At 51.4% G+C, this 25,662-nt stretch overlaps 1 protein-coding gene across 3 annotated transcripts in view; it reads right to left on the reverse strand.

The window, feature by feature from the left end:
• The window catches only part of LOC146816485 (exportin-5-like), an 819,517-nt gene that overhangs the window by 45,243 nt on the left and 748,612 nt on the right, over positions 1–25,662 (reverse strand). For all 3 annotated transcript variants that reach the window (XM_085610334.1, XM_085610332.1, XM_085610333.1), the window contains exon 30: positions 25,351–25,488. In XM_085610334.1, coding sequence (XP_085466460.1) covers positions 25,351–25,488 — 138 coding nt within the window. The remainder of the gene's footprint in view (positions 1–25,350; positions 25,489–25,662) is intronic.

Below are 25,662 nucleotides of genomic sequence, written 5' to 3' on the forward strand. Positions count from 1 at the left end.
TTGGGTACATCAGGGTTATTATAATCCTCCCATGGATCTGGGGTCCCTGGTGGAGTGGGATCCATTGGGGCGTCCCCTGGGTCATTGTCCGGGTCCCCGTCATCCGGGTCTGGGGATGGGGCCGGATCGTAGTGAGGTAAAGGTGGAGGGGGTGGTGGTGGGAGGGGGGGTGGCAGTGGGGAGGGTACTCTAAGGGGAGAAGTAGCTGAGTCCCTCTTTTTGGGTGGAGGAGGAGGAGCCGGAGCCTCAAGGCGACGCTTCTTAGTAATCACAGTCAAAAGGCCAGTCTTTGGATCTCTGGACAAAGTCTTTTGTAAAGGGTCTGGTGTAAACAGAGCCAATGGCGCCGAGTCGTCTGTCGGCACCGGCGATTTCGGAACCGGAGGTTTCGATGTTCTGTGTACGCCCTGCTTTTTGGAGGTCTCCGTGTGTTTCGGCGTCGAATGCTGTTTCGGCGCCGGAGCGTCGGTGCCGACCGATTTCTGTTTGTGTTTGGTCGGCGCCGAGTGTCCAGGCTTCGGCACCGGTGGTTTCGGAGTCGAGCTGGATTTTGCAGGCTTCGGTGCCGAGTGGTGTTTATCGGCACCGGGCGTCGGCTGGCTCGATCCCGAGCTGCCGTGAGACTTTGAGTGCTTCGACACCGGGCCCGAAGGTGGGGTGATCGAGGCTTTGGTTTTGGTTTTGCCCAGGCCGGCAGGCGAGGGAGTAACCGGAGTCTCTTTGGTTTTCGGTGCGGGGCTGGGAGGGGGCATTGTACTCACGGCCCGCTGTCCTGGTGTTACGTCCTCCAGGTCGGAGTCGTCGGCCTCGGAAGCGCTGACGATGTCTTCTCCCAGTTCGGTGTGTGTCTGCCCCGAAGCTTCGGCGTCGTCTCCGAAGATGTCCGGTGGAACTGTCGAGGATGAGTGCGCCATGGTGCGTCGAGCCTTTCGATCTCGGATCGTTTTCTTCGATCGAAAAGACTTGCAGGCGGGGCAGTCTCGAGCCTCGTGTTCCGGAGAGAGGCAAAGGTTACACACCTGATGGAGGTCGGTGTGGGGAAATTTAGACCCACATTTTGGGCACTTTTTAAACGGAGTCCTTTCCATCGGCCGGGACCGGAGTCGCGGAGGGCCCGAAGGCCGGTGTCGATGTACGGGATGGAAAAAGTGCCGCTTCGAGAGATGAAGATGATGAAGGAACTCGAAGAATCGAGGATTTTCCGTCGAGGCTGGAACCGTAGAAGTTCGAAGCCGGAGTACGAAGGATCACATCCGAGCCCGATGGCGGAAAAAAAACAATCTGAGGATGGAGCCGAAGCCCATGCGCAGTACGGACCGAAGGAGGAGTCACCAAACTCGTGACTTCCAAAGACGGTCCAAGAAGAAAAACAAACTGCAAACATCCGGGCCCAACACCAGATGGCGACCTATGCTAAGTGTACAATCTGCAGCTCATATGCCTCGAACATATACTATCAAAAACAGGTGAGTAAAGACATAAAATACATTGGTCCGATAAAGGGGGGGGGGGAAGGAATGCGAAAGGAGTGCCGAATAGAGACTACCACCCGAGGATCTAAAGCAGGGGAAGCATGGACCCACTCACAGTACGTTACTAGGAATCCCTGGGCGCCCGCATGCAGAGGTGATACCCAGGTCAGTGTCCATAGAACAACATGGGGAAGTCACGATTAGTTTTGTGAAGATTCAAGACCCTTCCCAGAAGACTCAGAGGGGAAACACTGGAACCAGGTAGGGTTGAAGAGCACCCCCACCAATGGATACCCAGAGAAGCAGGATACCTACACCAGGTCGGTGGAACCCAGGCGTGGATTCTGAAGGAGGGGTACCTAGGGAGAGAGGAGAAAGGTTCCAAGCCACCTGGTGTTGTCCAGGAGGTGCAGGGGCACAATGCCAGCCCTTCTCAGGGGTACTTCGCGGTAGGACAGAGGCCTTGAAGATGCAGCTATGGAATACATGCAATGCTGTAGGATCTCGGGAGCCATACAAGCGCTATCCCATGCCAGTCAACGAATGGTAGAAGTCAGTGGCCAGCAGGACCACCAACAAGCCTTGTCACATGCAACAGGAGTGTTGTGGAATGAATTGCAGAAATGCGGGACCAGCACGGTCCTTGGAACTCACCCACTATAGGTAAGTAAGGGCCGGCCGTCAGCAAGCAGGAGAACCAGAAGTAATCAATGAAGACCCCAGCAGGACCCTCTGGCAGTAGGTATGGGGAGTCGCAGGGAGGCCTCAGTAACACACTGGAGAAGGAGGCCCACGTAGTAAGAGAAACAGTGAGGTTGTCGCTTTTGCAGCTGTGTGATGCTTGAGGCTGGGGCTTCTTAGAGCTCAAAGACTTCTGGACTGGGAAGTCAAGAACCCTTGGATACGGCAAACAGACGCAGTGCACAGGGGCTCGGTTCCAGCAACTCCAACGAGAGATTACAGTCTTCCAAGTTACATAGAAGACAAGTCCGACATCGGGAGAGCCACAAAACATTCACCTGTGTTGCAGAGCCTTGGAAGGTCCATGGGACAGCAGGATCCACAAGCTTTTCGTCATTGAGAGGTGCCTGAAAATCATCTCCAAAGGAGATTCCTTCTTGCAGTCCATGATGCATGCAGCCATTGTGAACCTGAGGAATGCAAAGCCACAGAGGTTGAAGGAACTTGGCAGAGTACAGGTGACAAAGGTGCAGTAGGAGCCCTCCTACTAGGTGCAGTCTTGCCTTGGGACCCAACCATCCCAGCAGTAGAGTCCAGTGTCCAGCAGTAGGAGAGTCTTGAAGAAAATGTTTGCAGAGGAATCTAGGCCCAGATGAATCTAGGGTCTCACCCTAAGGGGAGCCCTCAAGTAATACAGGGAGGGGGTTGGACAGCTTCTGCAGTGAACCACCTATCAGGAGGGATCAGGGGCATTACTCTGGTGGACTGACCATTCAGATGCTCCCAGGGGCCTCTGTGTATCTTGCTTTCAAGATAACAGTCAATCGGCCATCTGGTAGAGCTCTGGGCACCTCCCCGGGGAGGTGCTGGACATGGGGTGGTCACGCCCCTCTCCTGTGTGTAGTTTTGCAAAAGAGCTGGAGCAGAGCACCCCCACCCTAGCCCAGAGACACCTAATTCTAAAGGAGATGGGGTAACTCCTCTCCTCTACAGGTAATCCTTTGTTCTGCCTTCCCCTGCCCAAGAGTGGCTCAGCAGCAAGAGGGCAGAAGTGTCTGGGGTCTGTGGCAGCACTGGATTGCATGCAGACCGTGTATAGTATTTCTTTATTAATGAATGATAAGAATATACAACATGAGGAATCATCATCCTTCAAACAGATACAGTAGCCAAATATAACAGTAATTTGGATGACTTCTGTGTCCCAGTAACAATGAAGGGTAGGGGATTAATGGAGAAGAGTTGGGGGAAGGGGGGGGGGGGGGGGAGGTGGGGGGGGCTGGGGGGGGCTGGGGAGGGAGAGGAATGCGGAAAGTGGCGTCTGCCTGAGGGAAGGGAGGGGAAGGAGCCTGTGTGAAGGGGTAAGGCTGTGTAATCTCTGCATTTGAGTCTATTGGTATGCAATTGTATCTTATCCCCTGTGGTGTTAATGTCTAGGAACGTAACAATGTGTTCTGGGAGTTTCAATATCCCGTTGTGGGTGATTGGTTGCCAGGTATCCTCTGGGGGCGATTCCTTTCACCCTGTATCACCGTTAAAGCGTCTCTGATGGCACCTGCCCATATCCCTAGATGGTGGGAGGTGACTGAAAGAAAGCCTGGGGTGGGGGAGTGTGATCTGGGTTGGAGGGATCAGATACCCATACTTATCCGGCATGGTCTGTGATCTTCGCGGATCTCAGATAGAAAGGGGGAGTCCCGTTGCCAGGGGCCCGTAGATCCGTGCTTTGACGTGGCAAAGGGGGGAGGGGGGAATGGGGGTATGACGAGGCTGGAAGAAAGGGTGGATAAGGGAATGGAGTGGGATGGGGGGAATGTACGGATGGTGCAGGCACATATGGTGGGATAGGCGGGGTTGGAGGAAACAAATACATGGAGACAAGGTGGGCGCCAGAAGTGGCCCTGGTTTCTATGGGACCCGAAAGAGTTGGGGCGGGGTAGGGGATAAAGAGATCAGGGTACATCCTGCGTGTATGGTCTGCAACGGATGTGCGTGTCGGGGGAGGGGGGCGTACGCGGTAGTGGGTGAACTGGTTCAGGGACGGAATGGAGTGGGTGGACTAATTACGTAGAACGTTACGGTCCGCGGGTCCACTGTGTTCCGAGTCTCCTGTTGTGTGGTGTCCCCCGTCGTTCTCGTCTGTGCGCAGAAAAGGTGCCCATGAATGGAGGGACAGTTCATATTGATCCTGTAGGTTGTAAATAACTCGTTCATGTGAGGCTGTGTGGACCACAGCCACTAGCCAGGCCTCCTGTGGTAGCGGAGTTGGCGATCTCCATTGTCGTAAGATACATACTTTGCTGTGGCCATTGCTGTATGAAAGAGACAGCGCTGCGGCTTTGATAACTCTGGAGAATGCTGAAGGTCATGTAAAAGAATAGCGGGGGTAAGTGGTAGATGTAGATGCATAGAGGTGGCCAGGCCCTGGTCCACGTAGGACCAGAAGGGTTGTATTAATGTGCACTCACATATGATATGCGTTGCGTCGCAGCGCTTGTTCTTGTATCTCCAGCAGTTTGCATGTGGGAGTAGGCCTGCTGTGTTTAGTTTCATTGGTGTCCAGTGCCAGTCATGCAAGGTTTTAAAAAGGCAAAACTTCAATCTTGCCTCCCTGGTGACCCTATCAAGGGCCACCAGGATATCTGCCCATTTGTCCTTCGGAAACTGAGAGTCAGGTTTTTCATTTGGCACAGAGGGCCCGCGACAGGGGTTGGGAGAAAAGATGGGAGTAAAGTACGCCATAGAGTCAAGACATCACCCCCTTGGGTTTCCCCGACGCATGGATAGGCACCCCTGGTGAGGTTAATAGATACCACAGGCGCAGACCTAGATGTTTTCTCAGCCAGTGCTGCAATTGAATGAATCTCCAGGATTGTTTAGCAGGGAGGTCAAATTCCTTTTTAGGTCTCGCCTGAGACAGCGCATTCAGCTGTCTCTTCGAGACATTTAGCAAGTGGCTTTTAAAAGTGCCACCAGAGGCTTTTTCTGGCCTCAAGCTTGCGTTCACAAGTGCATGCACGCGCACAGCCGCCAGCTTTCAGCGCCTGATCGCGATCACTTTCACGGGCAGTCGCGTCACGTTTGCTTGCGCGCGTGCTTGTGTTTAACTTGTTTACATTTGATTTTCAGCACAAACCCATACATTATAACAGTTCACACCATCCCAAAAGAGAAGATTTATTCGTATTTTCTTGTAGTGTTGTAGAGTCTATTCTCTTGTTTATAATATTAGCTGGCTCTAATGTATACAGGTTAAGCTTTCGAATATTGGCAGTAACCTGTGGGGTGAGGCAATTGTGCTCGCTACGTGTACATCTCATGTTGATCAGTTGTTGGCACTTACTGCCATCCTCTGAGGTGCCTCATATCATCTTATTAAGTATTCAATGTGCTTTATATTTAGTCACTACCAACCAGGTTATCCTTGCTTACAGTTATTCTGTTTCTAGAAGGTAAACGCTAGAGGGAAAAAAATAGGCTTAGGTTTTAAAATGTACTGTTCTCTCATACTCGGTCCCCATGGAACTGCTGACTTTTTTGTGCTCAAAACTTCCCAGCTATATGGAAGGAAGTGTTCCTCGCATATAGCTCTTTACAGCACAGATGTACTTCCCCCGTTGTCCCTCTATCAAGCCACTTGTCTGAATAATCTCAGACGTAAAGTGGAACAATCTGTTCCTTGCCCAAAAGTTAACTCCGTTTAAGTTTCTGGAGCTGGGACTCTGCCTCGGATTCCCTATTGTCATTTTTCTGCCATACCTGCCCTTCCCTTCTGCACTTCCTATTTACGGTTTTCTTCTCTCCCTCCACATACCTTTCATTCCACCCCTTTTGCCGGCCTGCCTAGCTTTAATTTCCAGTAGAGAATGCTCTAGCAACTCCCCCCTCAACCCGCCTGCGCCCCAAGCAAAAAAGTCCTTGGTAAATTAAATCTGAATATACAGATGGCTGCAGACCATTCAGTGGCCTCTGTTGTCCTCGTCCAGTTTCCTGTAAATCTTTTCAAACCCTACACACAGGCTAACTGCTAGGAACTTAACTAATATGTGCCTCAGCATCCACCTCTCGATGAACCCGGCCCTCTCTCCCCAGGTTCCCATAGCAGTGTATCCCATAGCAGTGCACGCTCCTATCGCTTCCGTTCTCCTTTAATTCCAAAAGCACCCCAGAGTTAACCCAATGTTTGATTCCGCTAGCTGCCCCACAACCTTCATACACATGTTGGTGTCTCGCGGTCCAGATGTATTGCCCCTACACACCACAAACCCAATGACCTGAGGCCCCCAGACGGAGCCGGGCACACTAATAGCCTAAGCCCCAACTAGGGCGGCACCCTCTCTCGGTCCCTCATGCCCCTTTACCTCTTCGATCGCCGCCACCGTATTCTTGCACTGACCCATCCTGCTCATGAAGCTGGAGGCAGTGGGCGCCTTGTAGTCCTCATTGGTCTCGGCCACAAATTCCGACACGGTGATCTGATCCAGCATCTCCCGGCTGCAGTGCGATCCCAGGCTCAACTAGACCTGGAAGAAGGAGGGGAATCACTAGTTCCCGCTCGCAGGGGCACAGTGCATCAGCCTTAGACAGCCATGCCGCGAGGAGCCTGCCGGGGGTCACTCACTCCACCTCCAGCCAGTGGTTCACGTCCTCCCTGGGCTCGCTTTCTCTCTGTCAGCCTGGGCCGCTCCCTCCTTCCAGCCTCCTCCCCCTTCGTCTCGCCTTGCTCCCCCCTGCCCCCCCCCCTTTTCTGAATGAAGGGAAATTCAAGGCACGAGCAAGGTGCGTGCACAAGTCTGTGATGACAAGCGAGTGTGAAACTTTGCTGGAGATTAATTTAAAAACTGAACGGAGATTGGGTGGGGGGGGTAGGAGTGGGTTTATTTACTAAACTGACGTGAAACCGAGGTCGGTTATGGGTGACTTGCTGTGTGCCACTAACAGCGCCACAGGCGCCTTGATTGTTGAACGAAACAGGTGGGAGCCGTAGGAATCCTGTCACCTCAAACTGTCCGCCTCTCAAAGAATTAATCTGAGGCGACGGTTCGACCTGAAGGTGAAAAAGATGACGTATGCCACACACAGGAGTCGTTCGCGATTTGTATTGTCAGACTGAAAAGGAGCGAAAACGCGCAACGATTTCTCCTTCTCCTAAGCAGCCGGTGCTTCCTGAAGTTTCTGCATTCATGCTGGTCTTGGCAAGCTGAACAGGCCACTTGGACAGATTCCGCTCGGTAGGAATGCGCCATACTTATTTGTTAAAAGAAGATTTTCTTTTAATACATATCAGGCCGAAGTAGTAGTTCTTTGTATAGGGGTCCGTAAAAACTGCTGACAGGCCTGGTGCTGCTAGACGCTCATGCTCTGCCTTGCACCCTTCACCCCTTCCATCTTGAACCCTTCTCCCCCTCCGCCTTGCACCCTTCTCCCCCTTCCGCCTTGCACCCTTCTCCCCCTTCCGCCTTGCACCCTTCTCCCCCTTCCGCCTTGCACCCTTCTCCACCTTAAACCCATATCCGCCTTTGCCTTGCACCCTTCTCCCCCTCCCCCTTGCACCCTTCTCCCCTTCCGCCTTGCACCCTTCTCCCCCTTCCCCCCCTCCTTGCACCCTTCTCCCCCTCCCCCCTGCACTCCCCTCCGCCTTCTCCCCCTCCTCTGCCTTGCACCCTCCTCCCCCTCCGCCTTCTCCCCCTCCTCCGCCTTGCACCCTCCTCCCCCTCCTCCTTCTCCCCCTCCTTCGCCTTGCACCCTCCTCCCCCTCCGCCTTCTCCCCCTCCGCCTTGCACCCTTCTCCCCCGCACCCTTTACCCCACACCCTTCTCCCCCACACCCTTTTCCCCGCACCCTTCTCCCCCTCCGCCTTGCACCCTTCTCCCCCTCCGCCTTGCACCCTTCTCCCCCTCCGCCTTGCACCCTTCTCCCCTCCGCCTTTCATCCAAGCATTGGCATAGCCAATAGGTCTCGCCTTTGGAACCTATAAGTGTTTAGCCATGCAACATTTGATGTTGTTGCACCAAAGTTATTGTGCTGCATAACTAAATACTTATAAGGTCCCAAAAGCGAGACCTACTGGCTATGCCAATGCTTGTTTAATTTGTGTAAAGGAGTTGAGGTCACCATTCTGGAGGAGTCGGTCAAGAGTGTGTATACCCACTGCCTTCTACTGTGGCCAAGATTTTTGCTGTCAAGCGATACATATGCCGGCATTCCCCCACAGGGGGGGGGGCTTTCTCATGGAGTCGTGGATGCGCCCACAGTAAGAGGTGCGCATGTCGCCAGGCCCTGCACATAGCAGATAGTACCAGGTGTTTTGGGTCCTGCTGGTATGTTCTTGGCCCGTATAGAGTGGAGGGGCCTGTGTATACAGATAGCAGATGCGGTTCAATGTTTACCCAGTGCGGCTTGTTCGGGATACTTGGCAGCATATAAGCCAGCTGCGAGAGTTGAAGGGCAAGGGCATAGTGCTCTAAAGACGGGAGGCTCAGTCCTCCGCCAATACGCCAGGCCTTCAGTTTTGATGCTGCTTACAGGGGTCGATAAGAACCCCCATATAAAGGATCTTATCCTAGAGTCAATGAGGCAAAGCGAGGTTAAAGGTACTTGGATAGGAAAGATTCCGAGAGTATAGACAAAGCGTGGGAGGGTTACCATGCTTATCGCTTGGGCTGCCCCACAGAGAACCCTAACATAGACCACTTCTCAAAGTCCTGTTTCATCTGGTTGAGCAGTGGGTTCAGGTTATCCGGGACCACCCCTACCATACCCTTATTCACCAGGATACCCAGGTACTTAAGGCAGGAGGGTTGCCAGTGGAAGGGGTATTCATGAATGGCTGACGGTTGAGAGGGGGAGTGCTTCGCTTTTGTCCCAGTACATTTTATACCCGGAAAATGGTGAGAATTCATCAATACAGAGAGACGGCTTGATGCAAGTCCGTGAGGGTAAGCAGGATGTCGTCTGCATAGAGCTAAAGTTTAGAATCTTGGATCGGTAGGTGTATGCCTGACACTCTGGCCGATGCCAAAGGTTCCACGGCCAGGAGGAAGAGGAGCGGAGAGAGAGGGCAGCCCTAGCGTGTCCCTCTGCAGATCGGAAAGGGGTTCAATAGAAAAACCCTGCAGTTGACTTGTGTAAGAAACTGGCTCTATATATACTGCACCAAAGTGAGGTACAGTGTGTATAGAGTCCAAGGGTCCCAGAGGTTTGGCAGAGGTTAAAGTTAAATAGAACCTTACTCTCTAAAGTGGTAGCTTGGTCGAGCAGCAAGGCAGTATCAGAGGACAGTGTTAAGCATTTGATGTACACACTCAGTCAGCAAATGAATTCACACACTCAAGAACTGAACTCTAGGCCAATGGTTTTGTATAAAAAAATATACTGTTTTATTTCTAGAACCAAGCAAGCCTAGCACAGGTAAACATAAAAATACTTTTCAGTAGTAAATTACTTGTATGAACACAGTTCAAAATTGCAGAGTAACTTGTACTGGTGTTGGTTACAGTTTAAGTAAGCAGTTTGCAACACATTACAGGTATAGTACATTCGAATGAATGGGCTCTTAAAGAAAATTGGAGGTAATTACTTTTCAGATTACTTTTGCTAACACAGGACTGGATCCTAGATTCAGCCCTGGGATATTTCCTGAAAAACAGGTGAGTAAATGCTTTTTGGTTAGAGGTACGATTTTTAAGGAATATTATTGCATTTCAAAAGTTGACACTTAGAAACTTTTTCACATATAATCACCAATGTTATCCTATGGGAGGAAATTCACTTAGCAGGCAAGTTAGGTTATCGATACTTTTTCTTACTCAGTGCTGGATCCTAGATTCAGCACTGGGACATTTCCTGAAAACAGTTGAGAAAATGCGTTTTTGTTATTCGGCTGATTTTTAAGGAATATTTGTAGTTTTCAAAAGTCGACACTTAAAAAACTTTTTGGGAGGAAAAGTGTCAATGTTTTTCTATGAGGAAAAAGAGGTTATGGGTTTCCAGGTAGGTAATCGGTCTTTGGAGTTAGGGTCCTGGGGTTAGACTCCGGGGTCTCCCAGGGTCAGTGATGCACTGTTGTTGCACCCTCAGCGGCACTCGGGCGGCCGGGTGCAGAGTATTGAGGCCCAATGTTATCCTATTGAGGATAGGGGAACTCCGGTTGGTGGCTGCTGGCAAGCAGGCCACAGGGTTGTGGGAGCAAAGCTCCTAGGGTTACGCGCAGGGCAAGTTGGGGACCAAGTTAGCACAAAAGGGGCACCCTCAGCGGCACTAGGGCGGCCGGGTGCAGGGTGCTGTTTTGAGGTCAGGTGCCCTGTTGATTTCAATGGAGAATCTCAGGGGCAAAGAACACTGCAGGCTCGGGGACGAGGATCTTGCTGGAGTGACCACCACTTGGAGGGGTAAATAGGGATGTTGAGGGTTGGTTAGGCACCGCTGGGTTGGGCACACAAGGCCGTGGGGCGTCAGGTGCAGGGGTCGGATTTTCTAACGAGCTCTGGTCGTGGTAGGGGGGGTCCTCTGGATTGAGGCAGATCAGGGGTCGTCGGATCTCGGGTCAGGATCGCCAGGAGGACCTCCTCGTGGTGTTTTTCCACTCAAACTCGGCTCAGGGGTGCAGAGTGGGCTGGATTTCAAACACGTTCGGTGTTCACGGGAGTAACAGCTTGGAAAGTGAATGCAGGCAGGTCCTCCGGGGTTTTTGAGGTTGCTGGCCGCTGGACACGTCAGGGTTTTGCAGGAGCAGGTTTGTGGGGAGACAGGCCTGTAGGGCTGGGCCAGGTCAGTGGGCGTCATCCTCGTGTTAGCTCTGCAAGGCTTTACGTCCTTCTCTTCTTTTCTTGTGGTTGCTGGATCTGAGGAAGGAAGGTTCAGGGTGCCCCTAAATACTACATTTAGGGGCATTACAGGTAGGTAAATGGCAGGGACCAATGGGTCCCTTCCGTGGGGTGGGTACACCCCCTATTCTGCCACTCTCCTGTGGGAGGGGGGCAGGAGCCTGTCCCTGGTTGGGTGGGTCCCCCCCATCCTCAAGATGGCGGGGACTCAAAGTTGTGCTTCACCTCGCCTCCCCCGCCTTAGGGGTGGATTTGGCAGAGGTGGGTGTGAGAAGTTGGCCTGATGTATGATGTCACTAGTTCTAGTGTACATCTTATATCAGTCTAAACAACCCTTATGGTGATTGGTTGTAAAGTCAACCTTATAGACCAGCTATCCTAGTGGTAGCATGGACAAGAGCAGTCTTAGGCTAAATTCTGAATGGCATGTGAAGCCAGCTGTTATACCATTTGTAACCCCTTGAATACCAAATGAAAGGACACCACAACAGATATATATATAAAATAAAGTGTATTTATTCTAGTCAAAGCCTCAGCACTCTTTATGAGATTCGAGGTTAGGCCCTAGGGGCCACGCAAACCATATACTAAGTAAGTGGTATAAGGACCACTGTCCCGGAAATAGGATAGGCCTAGGCCATCGCTGGGGCTACACTATACTACCAAAGGTTAGGAAGTGGGAGGCCCACGGGATTCAGGTGCAGAGTGGAAACACTCACGCGTAATGCGTATAATCAATAGAAATAGTACAGTTTGGAAATAATAAGATTTAGGACACTTCTGGAGTAACTAGGAAGTCGAGACTTGAGAACTAGACACTAGGATAGTCAATACCCTGATGAGCACCGGAGTACCCAAGTTACCTAGCCCACGGGCTGCGGGTGCATAGGTGTGAACTTGCGTCGGGTTTTGTCGTCGACTCCTATGGATGCCTGAAGGAAAGATGCTGACAGGCAGTCAGTGAAGAGTGTCCGGTGGATCCCAAGGCTGGGATCAAGAAGGAAGGATACCTGCAAGCAGAAGGGACAAAGTCTGGGTCACTAGCCAGTGACCAAGTGGAACCAGGCGATGTCGGGAGATTGCAGGTGAAGAGGTAAAGCTTGTCGCAGCAGCCACGGGTACCAGGAGACATCGAGGACGACCAGAAGGAGAGCTGTCCCATGAAGGCTCGTGCTGTCGGCGGCGTCGAAGTCGAACTAGGACTCACCAAGCCTTGGCAAGCGGAACCCACGAAGAATGGAGGACTTGCTTCTGGTGCAGACCAGGAAGGCCTGGGGTGCTTCTCTTTCACAGAGGAGCAGGAGCCAGTCTGGAGGAGCCAAACCAGCAGTGGAAAATTGAAGGTGTGTCGTCACAGAGGTTACTAGCCAACGGGCAAGTAACCGGACAGATGCGGCAAGCAGGAAAATGCAGAAAAAAGGGCCCCACGCAGGACTCGTGGAGTGTGGGGGGCTGATCTTCGGTGCAGATGGTGCTTGGGGTTGGGGCTTCTGAATCCCTGGTGCACAACCTCGAGGGTGCCTCAGAAGCTGCGCTGGAAGATACTCGCCACTTTTCCCAGGTAGCCGGTCCCATGTCTCTCGTCGCCTCCACGGATCTCAGCTCGGCTGTGGATCAGGGTCGGAGAAGTCTGGAAGTCAAGGCTCTGGTCAGGCTCTGCAGTCGGTCCCTCGTAGAACTTCAGCAAAGCAAAGGGTAAGTCTCTTGATGGTGCCTGTTCGCACAGGGTGACCACTCCTTGGCCACAAGGGAGATTCTTCAGTCTTCTTCTTTCGTCGAATGTCGAAGGTCCAGAGTTTCTGTTCAAGTTGCAGGTTCAGGATAATCTAATTTAGCAGGGCCCAACTAGCTACTAATATACTGGGCTAGTGGGCTGGGCTAATTGCAAGGTCCCTCCTATGGGTGGGACCAGGAAGGGGAGTGGCTAAACCCCCTTTCCTTTGTCCAGTTTCGCGCCAGAGCTGGGGCTGGAGTGCCCCAGCACCGGTTTGAACTGGACTATGCATGGAGCACCTTGTGTGCCCCAGGCATGTCTCATTCCTTTCAGCCCTCCCTGCCCCAATACACTAAAGTCTGTCTGGGGAGGTGCTAGCACCTCTCCAAGCAGGAAACCTATTGTCCAGGCCTCCCTGGCTGGGAGGGCTCCCAGCTGCAGGAGGTCAGACTCGTGTCTGTGGCAGCAGCATCCATTTTGTGATGCTGAGGCTTTGGTCAGAGTTAAACAGCAAAGTAGGATTTTAACATGTCTCTCCCTCTAGAAGGGGGGAATAATATCCTCATCACCAGAAATGGTATGGGGGTATTATTCCAAAGTGTTAGACACCTTACACGACATGTTTTGATAAAGCCAAACCATAGTTACCATAACCGTTTAAGATTATAAGGCACTTTAAGAGTATATGGTAGGCTATATCATAGAACAGCTATAAGGACATGGTTCCGAAAGCTGCAGACAGGCTCAGCTGATGCTAGAGCACCATCTCACATGTTACCAATCACTCTGCCTCCAGGATTGTTAAGGCCTGCCATAGGAGTGGCTGATAGGTACACATGTGTCTATTTTAAGGGTAGATATAGGTATACTATATCTAATCAATGGGTGATTACACGACCTTGCCCCAGCTGAGTGATCAGCCAGTTGTGTCTGATTGGGAGGCCAGACCAGGGGTGGCATAATACATGCTGCAGCCCCTGGGAGGCCTAGGGTACACCTATGCCCTGGGTACCTAGGGTACACTGTACAGGGTCCAATAAGGTGATCCTTACCAATTGTGTATGTACCTAGGGTACATGGAGTCCATTTTAACGAGAGAGCAGACAGCCTGAGACCCTGAATGGCAGGATCTCAGGCCAACTACGTCGAAAAACCAGCTAGACACTAGGCAAAAAGTTGGGGGTAACCATAGTCCGATATCAACCTTCCTACAGTGGGCACACCTCTCTTCCTCACTTGTTTTTCCCGCTGGTTCTCCTGCCCGAAGTGGGGGGTGGGACCAGTGGGGACCAGTTGCTGAAAGCAGCAAGTGGTCTGGAGAGGCTCACAAAGGCGGCATGCCTTTGAAGCTTCTCCTTCGTGAACCCTGCCCATCCTGGGGGAGGAGGCTTAGCATCTCGTCTCAGGATGTGCATTGTTTCAGGCCCCCGAGAGCAGCAAGCTCTCGACCCAGGGGTCCAGAAACATGTCTGGTGGTGGCAGCCTGCGCAGCCACTCAGGTCACTAGGAGTTGGTCGAGTTTCAGGGGGCATCTCTAAGATGGCCTCTTTTGTGCATTTTACATCAAATCCCACACTGGCATCAGTGGGAGTTTAATGTGCTGAGAAGTTTGATACCAAACTTCCCTGTCTTCAGTGTAGCCATTATGGTGCTGTGGAGTTCGTAATGACAAACTCCCAGCACCATATACTTTTAATGGCAGCACTGCACTTACAGTGCCCAGGAAGGACTTGGGCACTGTAGGGGTACAGGGCTCATGCACCTGTACCCTCACCACTGGCATAGGGCACCCAGCCAAGACGGAGCCAGGACAAGACTGAGGTCCTCATCATCGGATCCACCCCCTCCGCCTGGGACGACTCATGGTGGCCGGCAGCACTGGGAGCTGCACCGACACCCACTGACCACGCACGCAACCTGGGGGTCATCCTGGACGCAGCGTTGTCTATGACCCAGCAAATAAACGCCGTCTCCTCCTCCTGCTTCAACACCCTCCGTATGCTCCGCAAAATCTACAGATGGATTCCCACCGGAACCAGAAGGACGGTCACCCAGGCCCTCGTCAGCAGCAATCTGGACTACGGCAATGCTCTCTATGCAGGAACCTCAGCCAAACTCCAGAAACTACTACAACGCATACAGAACGCCTCTGCACACCTCATCCTCAACATCCCCCGCCACAGCCACATCACAGCCCACCTCAAAAACCTGCACTTGCTCCCCGTCAACAAATGGATCACCTTCAAGCTCCTCACCCACGCAAACAAAGCACTCCACAACACCGGACCAGCGTACCTCAATGAACGACTCACCTTCTACACCCCGGACCGCCAGCTTCGCTCCGCTGACCTCACCACCGTCCCCTGCATCCGATGAGCAACCGCTGGCGGCAGATCATTCTCCCATCTAAAAACCTGGAACACCCTTCCCAATCCGCCTGCGACAGACCCAGGACCTACTGGCTTTCAGGAGACTCCTCAAGACCGGGATGTTCGAGCAGTAGCAGCACCTCCGCACCCTCCAGCGCCTTGAGACCCTCACAGGTGAGTAGTGCGCTCTACAAATGAACTGATTGATTGATTCTGCACCAATACACGCAGCCTGCAAAGGCAGTGTGTGAGAGTGTCAGGGTACAGGACCTCTAAGGGTGGCACAACAAGTGCTGTAGCCCTTAGAGGCCTTCTCTGGTCACAGTGCCCTGGGTACATATGTTACCATTTACCAGGGGCTGACAAGTGGCCAGAGATGCCAATTGGGTGTATTTTGGGGAAGAACACAGGTCCTGGGAACCTGAATGGCAGGGACCCACAAAAAGTGCATCAGAAGCCAGGCAAAAAAGTGTGTGTGTGGGGGGGGGTTTAATGCAAGAGAAACCCACTTTCCTACAACTTGCGCAGTAGGATTATCATATAGCAGTCGTACCTTGGCAATAAACTGATTGCCTAAGCCACAGTGCTCCATTACCTTAAAAAGATATCTCCACAGGCAGCTATCACTGCTTTATTGGAGAGGAGGCCCAAAGAAGACATACGTTACGTCTCTTGGAATGCAGTCTGTAGCGTGTCCACTATCTCTTCTCCTGCCCATCTGTAAAACTCGGCTGGGAAACTGTCCTCTTCAGGGGCTTTGTGATATGGCAGTTTAACTATCGCCAGTGCAATTTCCCCGTCTAGGAGCCCTACCCTTGTCCGAGAGGCGAGGAACGGGAGGCAGTTGCTTTACCACTGAAGCCCCGGTCCTGTGGAATAGTTTACCTATAAGCAGCAAGGCAGCTCCAACATTGTTGTGTTTTAGGAAGCTAATAAAAACCTTGTATATTAAGCTTTAGGTACCTAGTATCCTCACCTTACTGCCATTCAACCAGCGCCAAGACACCTATGGGTATTCAAGCGCTTTAGAAACCTTTTAAAATAACAGAACATCCCTGAAGAAAGAGGTTATTTTGTCCTCCTCAGCTCGTTCCTCTGGGGTGTAAAGAGACGTATAGAATTAAGCGAATTCGTTCACAATCTTTTGAGGGGCATGTGAGGAGCAGACTTCTTTGATGGCAGGGATGGCCATGGACGCCTCTCGCTCGCCGCCAGCAGTCCTCCCGCCGAACAAGTTACTCACCTTCGGTAGCGATATATCTGGGAGAAACATAGGTTAGTTATAGATTCCTTACCTTAGAATTACCCCCAGGCGTCAGACTGGATACGGGATGTTTTTTCGTCAGCAGTACCCCTGCGCATCGGGAGGTGATGTCGGTCGACTCCGTGGTCGCCAGGATGACGTCGCGTTAGCTACATAGACGCCGCCCTCGCGCGCTGACGTCAGTTGTGTACACGACTTTCCACACCAGAAGCGCAGAGCCATGCAAGACACTGACCACTGGTGTACAAAACTAGGGCCCTGAAATGAAGTCCTTAACCCTAGAAGTCAGTTTGCAGAGCGAGGAGGATGGGTGGGGTGGTAAGGAATCTATAACTAACCTATGTTTCTTACAATTATATTGTTACCGAAGGTGAGTAACTTGTTCATCTGAAAGAAACAGTTATAGATTTCTTACCTTAGAATAGATACCCCAGCAATTCCAACCCCGGAGGTGGGTCTGCGAACTAAGTTCACACCAGAAAGTCCTGGCGAACAGAAAGGCCAAAGAAGCCATCTCTCCGGACTTGGCTGTCCAGGCAGTAGTGCTTGGTGAACATGAGCAGCGATGATGTAATAAACAAAAGTGGTTCTACCCTATCTAAAAGTGAAAGTTAATAATATTTATTTATTTTTTAATTTTTAAGTGATGGTAAGTAAGGTGGAAATGAGTGATCCATGAGGTGTCACGGAAAACACTATGTGTTTTTAAAATACCCCTCACACACTATGAATCCCAAAGTGTCATGCTTCATCATGGGGGTCTTCCCGTCCCTCTACGGGGCGGGGCGTGCTACTACCTACGAATACGTGGGAGCACTGTTGTTATGAATAGATAGGCTATGTGTAGTGAAGGGATGTGAGTGTTAGGGTTTAGTGTTAGATATAAAAATTAAAAGGACCCTGGCTAGTAGAAAAAACAATTTTATTCGGTTCTCTAGCTGGGAGCGTTAAAAATGGGGAAAAGTGTAGGAAGTGTCACAAATTTGTGGCTGCCTACTGGGTCAACATGTTTCGTAAGCAGTCCCCACTGCTTTACTCATCAGGACCAACAATTAGTAATACCTATTGCACTCAATAGAATTAGTAATATGGTTTGTATGCCTATTATTCTGATACACCAGACCTTTAAAAGTTTTGTAGATCTGTGAACAAGGGTATAATGACCCCAGTGATTTAAGACCAAATTGGTATTTCAATTAGGCGTAATGTTCAAGCTTCATGAGCACACACTGGAGGGGAGGGTGCCTGGTTTAGTCAGATTTTCAGGATCATTCCTCGCTTCCATGTACCACGGAGCAACACGGAGGTACATGGAAGCGAGGAATGATCCTGAAAATCTGACTAAACCAGGCACCCTCCCCTCCAGTGTGTGCTCATGAAGCTTGAACATTACGCCTAATTGAAATACCAATTTGGTCTTAAATCACTGGGGTCATTATACCCTTGTTCACAGATCTACAAAACTTTTAAAGGTCTGGTGTATCAGAATAATAGGCATACAAACCATATTACTAATTCTATTGAGTGCAATCGGTATTACTAATTGTTGGTCCTGATGAGTAAAGCAGTGGGGACTGCTTACGAAACATGTTGACACAGTAGGCAGCCACAAATTTGTGACACTTCCTACACTTTTCCCCATTTTTAACGCTCCCAGCTAGAGAACCGAATAAAATTGTTTTTTCTACTAGCCAGGGTCCTTTTAATTTTTATATCTAACACTAAACCCTAACACTCGCATCCCTTCACTACACATAGCCTATCTATTCATAACAGTGCTCCCACGTATTCGTAGGTAGTAGCACGCCCCGCCCCGTAGAGGGACGGGAAGACCCACCCCCATGATGAAGCATGACACTATGGGATTCATAGTGTGTGAGGGGTATTTTAAAAACACAGTGTTTTCCGTGACACCTCACGGATCACTCATTTCCACCTTACTTACCATCACTTAAAAATTAAAAAATAAATAAATATTATTAACTTTCACTTTTAGATAGGGTAGAACCACTTTTGTTTATTACATAATCGTATAGGAGGTAGGTTCTATCCAATTACCTCTTCACTCCCTCTCTTTGATAATTTCTTGTTCATGAGCAGCGATGCCCACGTAGCTGCCTGACAGATGTCATGAAGGGGGACTCCCCGTCCCAAAGCAGTGGTAGCTGCTGTGACCCTGGTGGAATGTGTTTGAAGAGAACAATGGTTCAGGGTTGACCTCAATAGGTCCAGAGCAAAAAACCCAGGGGGGCAATGCACAATCAATTTAAACTAGACAATCGTTAAGGGAGCAAGACTGTAGGGAAATAACAAGGACTGTTTACTGGCTCAGAGGAGAGCGCCTTTAATTCCCTCAACTCAGACTGCGTTCCATGCCCAGCGGACGGTAGGTACCGACCTTGATCTCTTCCGGGGCGAGACAATCCAAAACCCGAATCTCAGTCTGCCCACAGAACTCACTCTAGGTGGTAGTAGCATCACCGTGATGCCTATTGGAGATCATCCCGTTGATCTAGACAATTTGAACACCTCAACTCGATTCAATGTACGCTCATAGAACTCCCGCTGCCTGACTGGAAGCAGCACCGCTGTGTCGCCACTTCGAACGTTACACGACAGATCTACATCACATCCCCACGCATGAGGCTGAACAACACCGCCTTAGTGACTAAGGTTCAACTCCCCCCCCCCCCCCCCCCCTATTGAGATTTCAGATTACTCACTATATGTCCTGAAGATGATCTTAATTAACTAAAAGATTGAAACGCCGTTGACCCTTACAACAGGAACCCGTTCCATTGTACATATTCATGTGGAGTTCCTTTTTTGTTGTCAATGTGATGTTATGTTTTTAGTTCACCCTCACTCAGTCACAATACGCACTTTTTCACTTATGTGAGCACCTGACAATACTTTGAAGTACCAATGGAAAATAAACCATATATGTTTCCCTACAATCTTGCTCCCTTAACGATTGTCTAGTTTAAATTGATTGTGCATTGCCCCCCTGGGTTTTGCTCTGGACCTATTGAGGGCAACCCTGAACCATTGTTCTCTTCAAACACATTATAACCCCAGGTTCGCATTTCGGGGTACCCTTGTTCCCCTACACTACCCTGGTGGAATGGGCGCACAGTCCCACTGGAGGCTTCTTCTTTGCGAAAGAATAGCAGGCTTTGATGCACAGAATGACCCACCTGGAGATGGTCCGTTTGTGCACGGCCCGACCCTCCTTAGCACCCACGTAACCAACAAAGAGCTGGTAGTCCACCCGGAATTGTTTGGTGCAATCCAAGTAGAAGGAAAGCGCACGTTTTGGATCCAGACGGTGGAGCCTCTCTTCCTCTTTTGAAGAATGCGAAGGCGGAAAGAAGATGGGCAAAGTGATAGTTTGGCCAATGTGAAAAGAAATAACCACCTTGGGAAGAAAGGGAGGTCTAGTTCTGAGGACGACCTTGTCCAGATGGACAGCCAGAAAGGAAGGCTTGGAAGAAAGAGCTTGTAGCTCACTTACCCTGCACGCAGAGGTGATGGCCACCAGAAAGGAAGTTTTCAAAGTTAGAAGCCCGAGAGGACAGTTATGTAGCGGCTCAAAGGCAGCGCACATAAGGTAGGTAAGAACCAAGTTCAAGTCCCACATAACGAAGGGAAAAAGGTGAGTAATGCCCTTAAGGAAGCGATTTACAACCGGGGACTTGAAAAGAGAAGGCTGATCAGGAAGCCTAAAAGCCTAAGAAAGGCTGAAATGGCTGACAGCCCTTAAGAGAACCCAGAGCAGAGCCCTGCTGGGCCAAAGAAAGGAGGAACAAGAGAACCTCAGAAAGAGGGGCGGAAAGGGGATCCACAGCCTTTGCTGTGCAACATGCCACAAATTAGTTCCACCTGCAGGCATATACCACCTTAGTGGAGGGACGCCTGGCTGCCAGAATGACATCACAAACTTCAGGAGGCAAGTCGAAAGGAATCAACTGACGCCGCTCAATCTCCACGCAAAGATGTGGAGGCTGGACAGGTTCGGGTGGAGGACCGTCCCCTGCTGCTGCGACAGAAGATCCTCCCGAAGGGGCAGTCTGATCAGAGGATCGATGGCCATGTTGAGCAGCTCGGCATACCAGACTCTTCGTACCCAATCCAGAGCCACAAGAATAACTTGGGCCCAGTCGAGCTTGATCTTCAGCACTCTTGTCGGAAGTGGTATACGCAGAAAGGCATTATAAGACCGCAACTCCACTCGCGACAAAAAGCGTTGCCTAGCGAGTGCCGCCTTGGAAATTCCAACGCGCAGAATTGCTGATATTGCGCGTTCTCTTCGGTGGTGAAAAGATATAACCAAGGCTCTTCCCACTTGCGAAAGAGACCTTGCACCACCTCTGATGGAAGAAGCCATCTGTGATCCATCATGCACCTGAGCTCGTCTGCCCTGGCGTTCAGGGAACCTGCCAGGTGTTGAACCACCAGGAATATGCCCTGACTTACCAGCCATGTCTAGAGGTGGAGGGCTTCCTGACATAGGGTCCACGACCCCACCCCGCCTTGTATGTTGCAGTACGAAATGGCGGTGTTGTCCGGGAACACCTGCACTACTCTTCCCCAGGCAGAGGGTTGGGATGCTTTGAGTGCAAGAAGGCTCGCCCTAACCTCCAGAAGGTTGATGTGGAGCCCGGACTCTGACGGAGACCAGAGGCCTCTGATCTCCGCCTCCATGTGGCCGCCCTATCCCAGAAGTAATGCATTGGTCACCACTGTGAACTCTGGTTGGGGAAGGGAGAGGGATCTGCCGTTGACACAATCCTGGTTCGTTAGCCACCACTGCAATTGATGTGCAGTGCCCTCCGAGATCTGAACACAATCGGACAGGTTCCCCTGATGTTGTGCCCACTGGAACTTCAGGTCCCACTGCAGAGCCCACATATCCCACCTGGCATGAGCCACCAGTAAGAGGCCATGAGGCCCAGCAGCCTGGGGGTCATCCTGACCGAAACTCAGGATAGAGGTTTAAAGATCAGAATCATAGCCTGAATATCCCAGACTCGCTGTTCGGGAGGATAGACCCCAAACTGCGTCGTGTGCAGCACCGCTCCGATGGAAAGGACCTTCTGAGAGGGAGTCAGGTGTGACTTCGGAACGTTGACAGAAAACACAAGCGAATGCTGGAGGTCGGCTGTAGTCTGGAGGTGGGAGACGACAGCCTGGGGTGAGCCCGCCTTCAACAGCCAGTCGTCGAGATAGGGAAAGACTGAAACCCCTGATCTGGACAGATGAGCTGCGACCACCGCCATCACTTTCGTGAACACCCGAGGGGTGCTGGTGAGGCCAAAGGGGAGCACGGTGAACAGAAAGTTCTCGTGGCCTACCGTGAACCGCAGGTAACGCCAGTGAGCCAGCAGGACGGGGATGTGAAAATAAGCGTCCTGCAAGTCCAACGCTACTATCCAGTCTTGCGGGTCGAGGGTAGACAAGACCTGAGCAAGCGTCAACATTTTGAACTTCTCCTTCCGGAGGAAGCGTCGGACGTGCCTGAGGTCCAAAATAGGACGCAGGCCCTTGTTCTTCTTGGGAACCAGAAAGTAGGGGGAGTAACAACCACGACCTACTTCCGGGCCAGGGACGATGGCCTCCCTGGCCAAGAGGGCCGTGAATTCTTGTCGGAGAAGAGTGAAATGATCACCCGACATGTGGTGGCACCGAGGTGGCATGGCAGGAGGGGAGGACTGAAAGGGGAGGGAGCACCCGTGACAGATGATCTGCAGCACCCATCTGTCTGATGTAATGTCGTGCCAGTGAGGGAGATGGTGGCGGATGCTGCCACCCACCGGCGTTCGGTGCTCCCTGAAGCTCAGATTAGGAAGGTTTGGAGGCGGAAGCAGCAAGGGGGGGGGGGTGTCGGAGTCCGCGACCCCGGCAGCGCTGGGGCTGGGTCTGCCTAGGCTTAGGGGCCGGGCATGCCTGACTGCTTCTACCGTGGCCTCGAAAGAAACAAAAACCCGGAGAGGTCGAGCTCTTAGTAGAAAGGCCCAAAGACTTGGCCGTAGCCAGCGAGTCCTCAAAGCACTCCAGGGCACTGTCAGCCTTGTCGCCAAACAGGTGGGTGCCATCGAAAGGCATGTCCATGAGCGAGCTCTGAACATCGGGCGAGAACCCAGTCGAACGCAACCAGGTGTGATGCCGCAACGCCACAGTTGTAGAAATCGCCCTGCCCAATGAGTCAGCGGTATCCAACCAACACTGAATTGCGAACTTAGCCGCATCCTTACCCTCAGCAATTGCCTGAAAAAGGACAGTCTGCACGTCCTCAGGACACTGAGGCAACACCTGAGCAACGGCATGCCACACCGCGTGGGAGTAGCGGCCCACAGGCAAGCGGTGTTCACCGACCGCAGCCCCAAGCTGGCCGAAGAGAACACCGCTTCCCAAACTGATCCAACCGCTTAGAGTCCTTATCCGGCGGGGCCGTAGGAAAAGCATTCTGTGATGTCGAATCTGAATGACCAGGCTCAGGCGGGGTCACCGGGCGCCTGGTGACGTTCTTATATACCGGGCCCCCGTGGCCGGCCTCGACCAAGTGCCCAAGAGGACGTCTGTAAGGGCGTCATTGAAGGGAAGTAGCGGCTCCGACGAGGTCGACGCCGTCTGGAGAACCTCGGTGAGGAGGTTGGTCTTGAGGGCCACAGTGGGGAGGTCAAGATTAAGGACCTCAGCCGCCCGACAGAGGACCATCGTGTAGGAGGCACCTTCCTCCATCGTAGGCGAGGGGAAGAGGCGAACCCCGGGTCCCACGAGTCATCGAGGTCGCCCGCCTCCTCCAAGTTGTCCACCCAATCCTGCTCTGAGTCACATTACCGGGCAAGAGGGTCCCTCAAACCCTTCCCGGTCGTCGTCCACCTCTGGCTTGGAGGGAGCAGGTCGCGGCGGTACAGCCAGAGCCGGAGAAGGGACGAACGGCATTGGGAACGGCGCCGAGAATGTCTCCCAATGCGGATCCCAGGTCGGAACAAAATGGTCCTGGAACCGGGGCAAGGGAGGACTAAACTGCACCCAGTGCGGTGCCATACCTTTTGGCGCCGGGGCAGCTAGCGCAGGATCCTGTTGCGCCGGGGCTGGCGCCGGTGGCGGAGCCGGTGTACCAACAGGATCTGGACACGGGACCACGGGGCCCGAAGGCGCGCCAGCGGGAGCCCGAGGCCTACAATGGCAGTACATGGTAGCAAGGAATTCCTGCACCTGTTCGGGAGTCGCCAGCGGACCCAGGTATGGCGGGTAGGCCGCAGGACTCCCAGGCTCCAGAGGAGCCCCCTGGGCGAAGCCCCTGTCCCCCACGTCCGGCGACGTCGGAGAGCGAACACGCTTCTTCGACTTTATGGCGTCGCTTACCGGAATCAGAGGGTGAAGACTTGGATCCGGAGGAGCGACGACTTCGGTCCCACGAGCGGTCCCGGGAGCAGCTCCTAGACCCGGAGGCGGCGGCGTGAGGAATGCCGGAACTCCAGCAACTTCAGACGCCGCTCCCGCAAGGCCTTGGGGGCCATGGCATGGCAATCCCAGGAGTCGTGAGCAGTCTCCAGGCAGGTGAGGCAACATCGCAGGGGTCCGCCACCGACATATTACGGCGACATGCCCCACAGGACTTAAAGCCGGGCATCCCTACGTGCACCAGGAGAAAGAAGAGGAGACAAAAAGTCTCAAAATAGTAGTCAAAAAGTGACTAAGGTACGTGCTCAATCCGGATCTGCTCTTGCTGGCGCGGAAAAAGAAAGAACTGACGTCAGCGCGCATGGGTGGCGCCCAAGTACTCTCCGTGGCGTCATCTTGGCGCTTACGACGCCAGTGAATGACGCGGAGCCACACGACGCCACCTACTGATGCGCAGGGTTACTGCTAAGCGAAACTTTCCGGATCCAGTCTGACGCCTGGGGACATTCTAAGGTAAGGAATCTATCACGAACGTGTCTCTTTCAGATTGAAATTATATCTAGAAAAATAAACATTTAAATAGTTTTTTGTCTTAGCTGGAACTAAACGACTGAGTAAAGCAAAAAATTTGAGTCAAAATATTTTTCTGTAGAGAAAAAGTGAAAAAGGTAAGCAAATCCAAGTGTTCAGGGATCCTTGCTCCACAATGGACTGCGATGTGTGTCAATGAAGTTTGTGGTCATGAGCTTGCTTCATATCTATACTTCTCTCTTTAGTAAGGGGGGTGGGGAGAGTTAAAAAGAAGAAAAACAGTTGCTTTTTAAGCCAAAATTAATTCTAATTTGGAGGAAAAGGGTTCAGCATGTATTGTACTATTAAGCAAACCTCAATTTTGCACTTTAACACAATCCTCCATAGCACAGGATACCAGAATGTGCTCACGGTCCACCGATATTTCAGAGGGCCACAGTAAAACACAAACTCCAAATGCTATTTCCACTCAATGATTTTCTACAAGAATCTTTATAGCAACCAGCTATTAGCTTAGTGTGTTGCCACAGATAAATATGGGGTGTGCCACCTTCTAAGAATAAAACATGGGTCTGGAAAGCAAGTAAATATGAAGAGAACCTTAATCAATTCAAGTATTCAAGGTCAAGCTGGCCTCCAGATATTACACTAGGAGTGTTCTATATTTAATAAAGGGAGTAGCCAGTGAAGTAAATACACAAAGAAATGCAAAGAAAGTATTACAGGTGAAAGATGGTTTGAAATCAATGCATTAACTAGCACAGATAAGATGAACTGCTGATAAGTAAGGAGGGCTGTGGTGGTTATACTTGTGTGCAGTCACTTCCTGAGGCATTGGTGGCACTATAAACCCTCAGAATCTGCCAGTACGCTTCAAAGAATTGAGATTTTCTAAAGGAGTATTGTCAGACGTCCTGTGCTGTTGCCCATACTTAAGTCTTGAGGAGTCCTGGATAGATGAAAACCCATTTTCATCATGCATTTTGTAAATCTAGTTAGAAGGCAGCTTCATATTATCTAACTACAAAAAAGCTGATAACAATTTCAGGTTACCACTTATAGTGCAAAATACTGACAAACTTACCAGAGCCTCGTAGATTTGGAATGCGAGACTGACCAGACCTGACATGCAGACATCGTGCTGCCCGTGTACCTGTAGTCCTTGGAGTACAATAGTAAAGAACCATGTAGCAGCATCAGACATCATAGTAGCTGAAATGGCCTGCAAAGAAACATTTTAAATGAGAAAGAACCAACGTCCATTTGTCATCCTATATTGGCAATGCAAGACATATTCAGAATTGCATCATTGCCAGAATGCAAGAAGGCCATGCGATCAAACAATCAATCTTCTCCAAGTTGCATTATGTATCTTTGTTGTTATTTTCAGGAGAAA

The sequence above is a fragment of the Triturus cristatus genome, chromosome 6, assembly GCF_964204655.1.
Source record: "Triturus cristatus chromosome 6, aTriCri1.1, whole genome shotgun sequence".
In the NCBI taxonomy this organism is placed as follows: domain Eukaryota; kingdom Metazoa; phylum Chordata; class Amphibia; order Caudata; family Salamandridae; genus Triturus; species Triturus cristatus.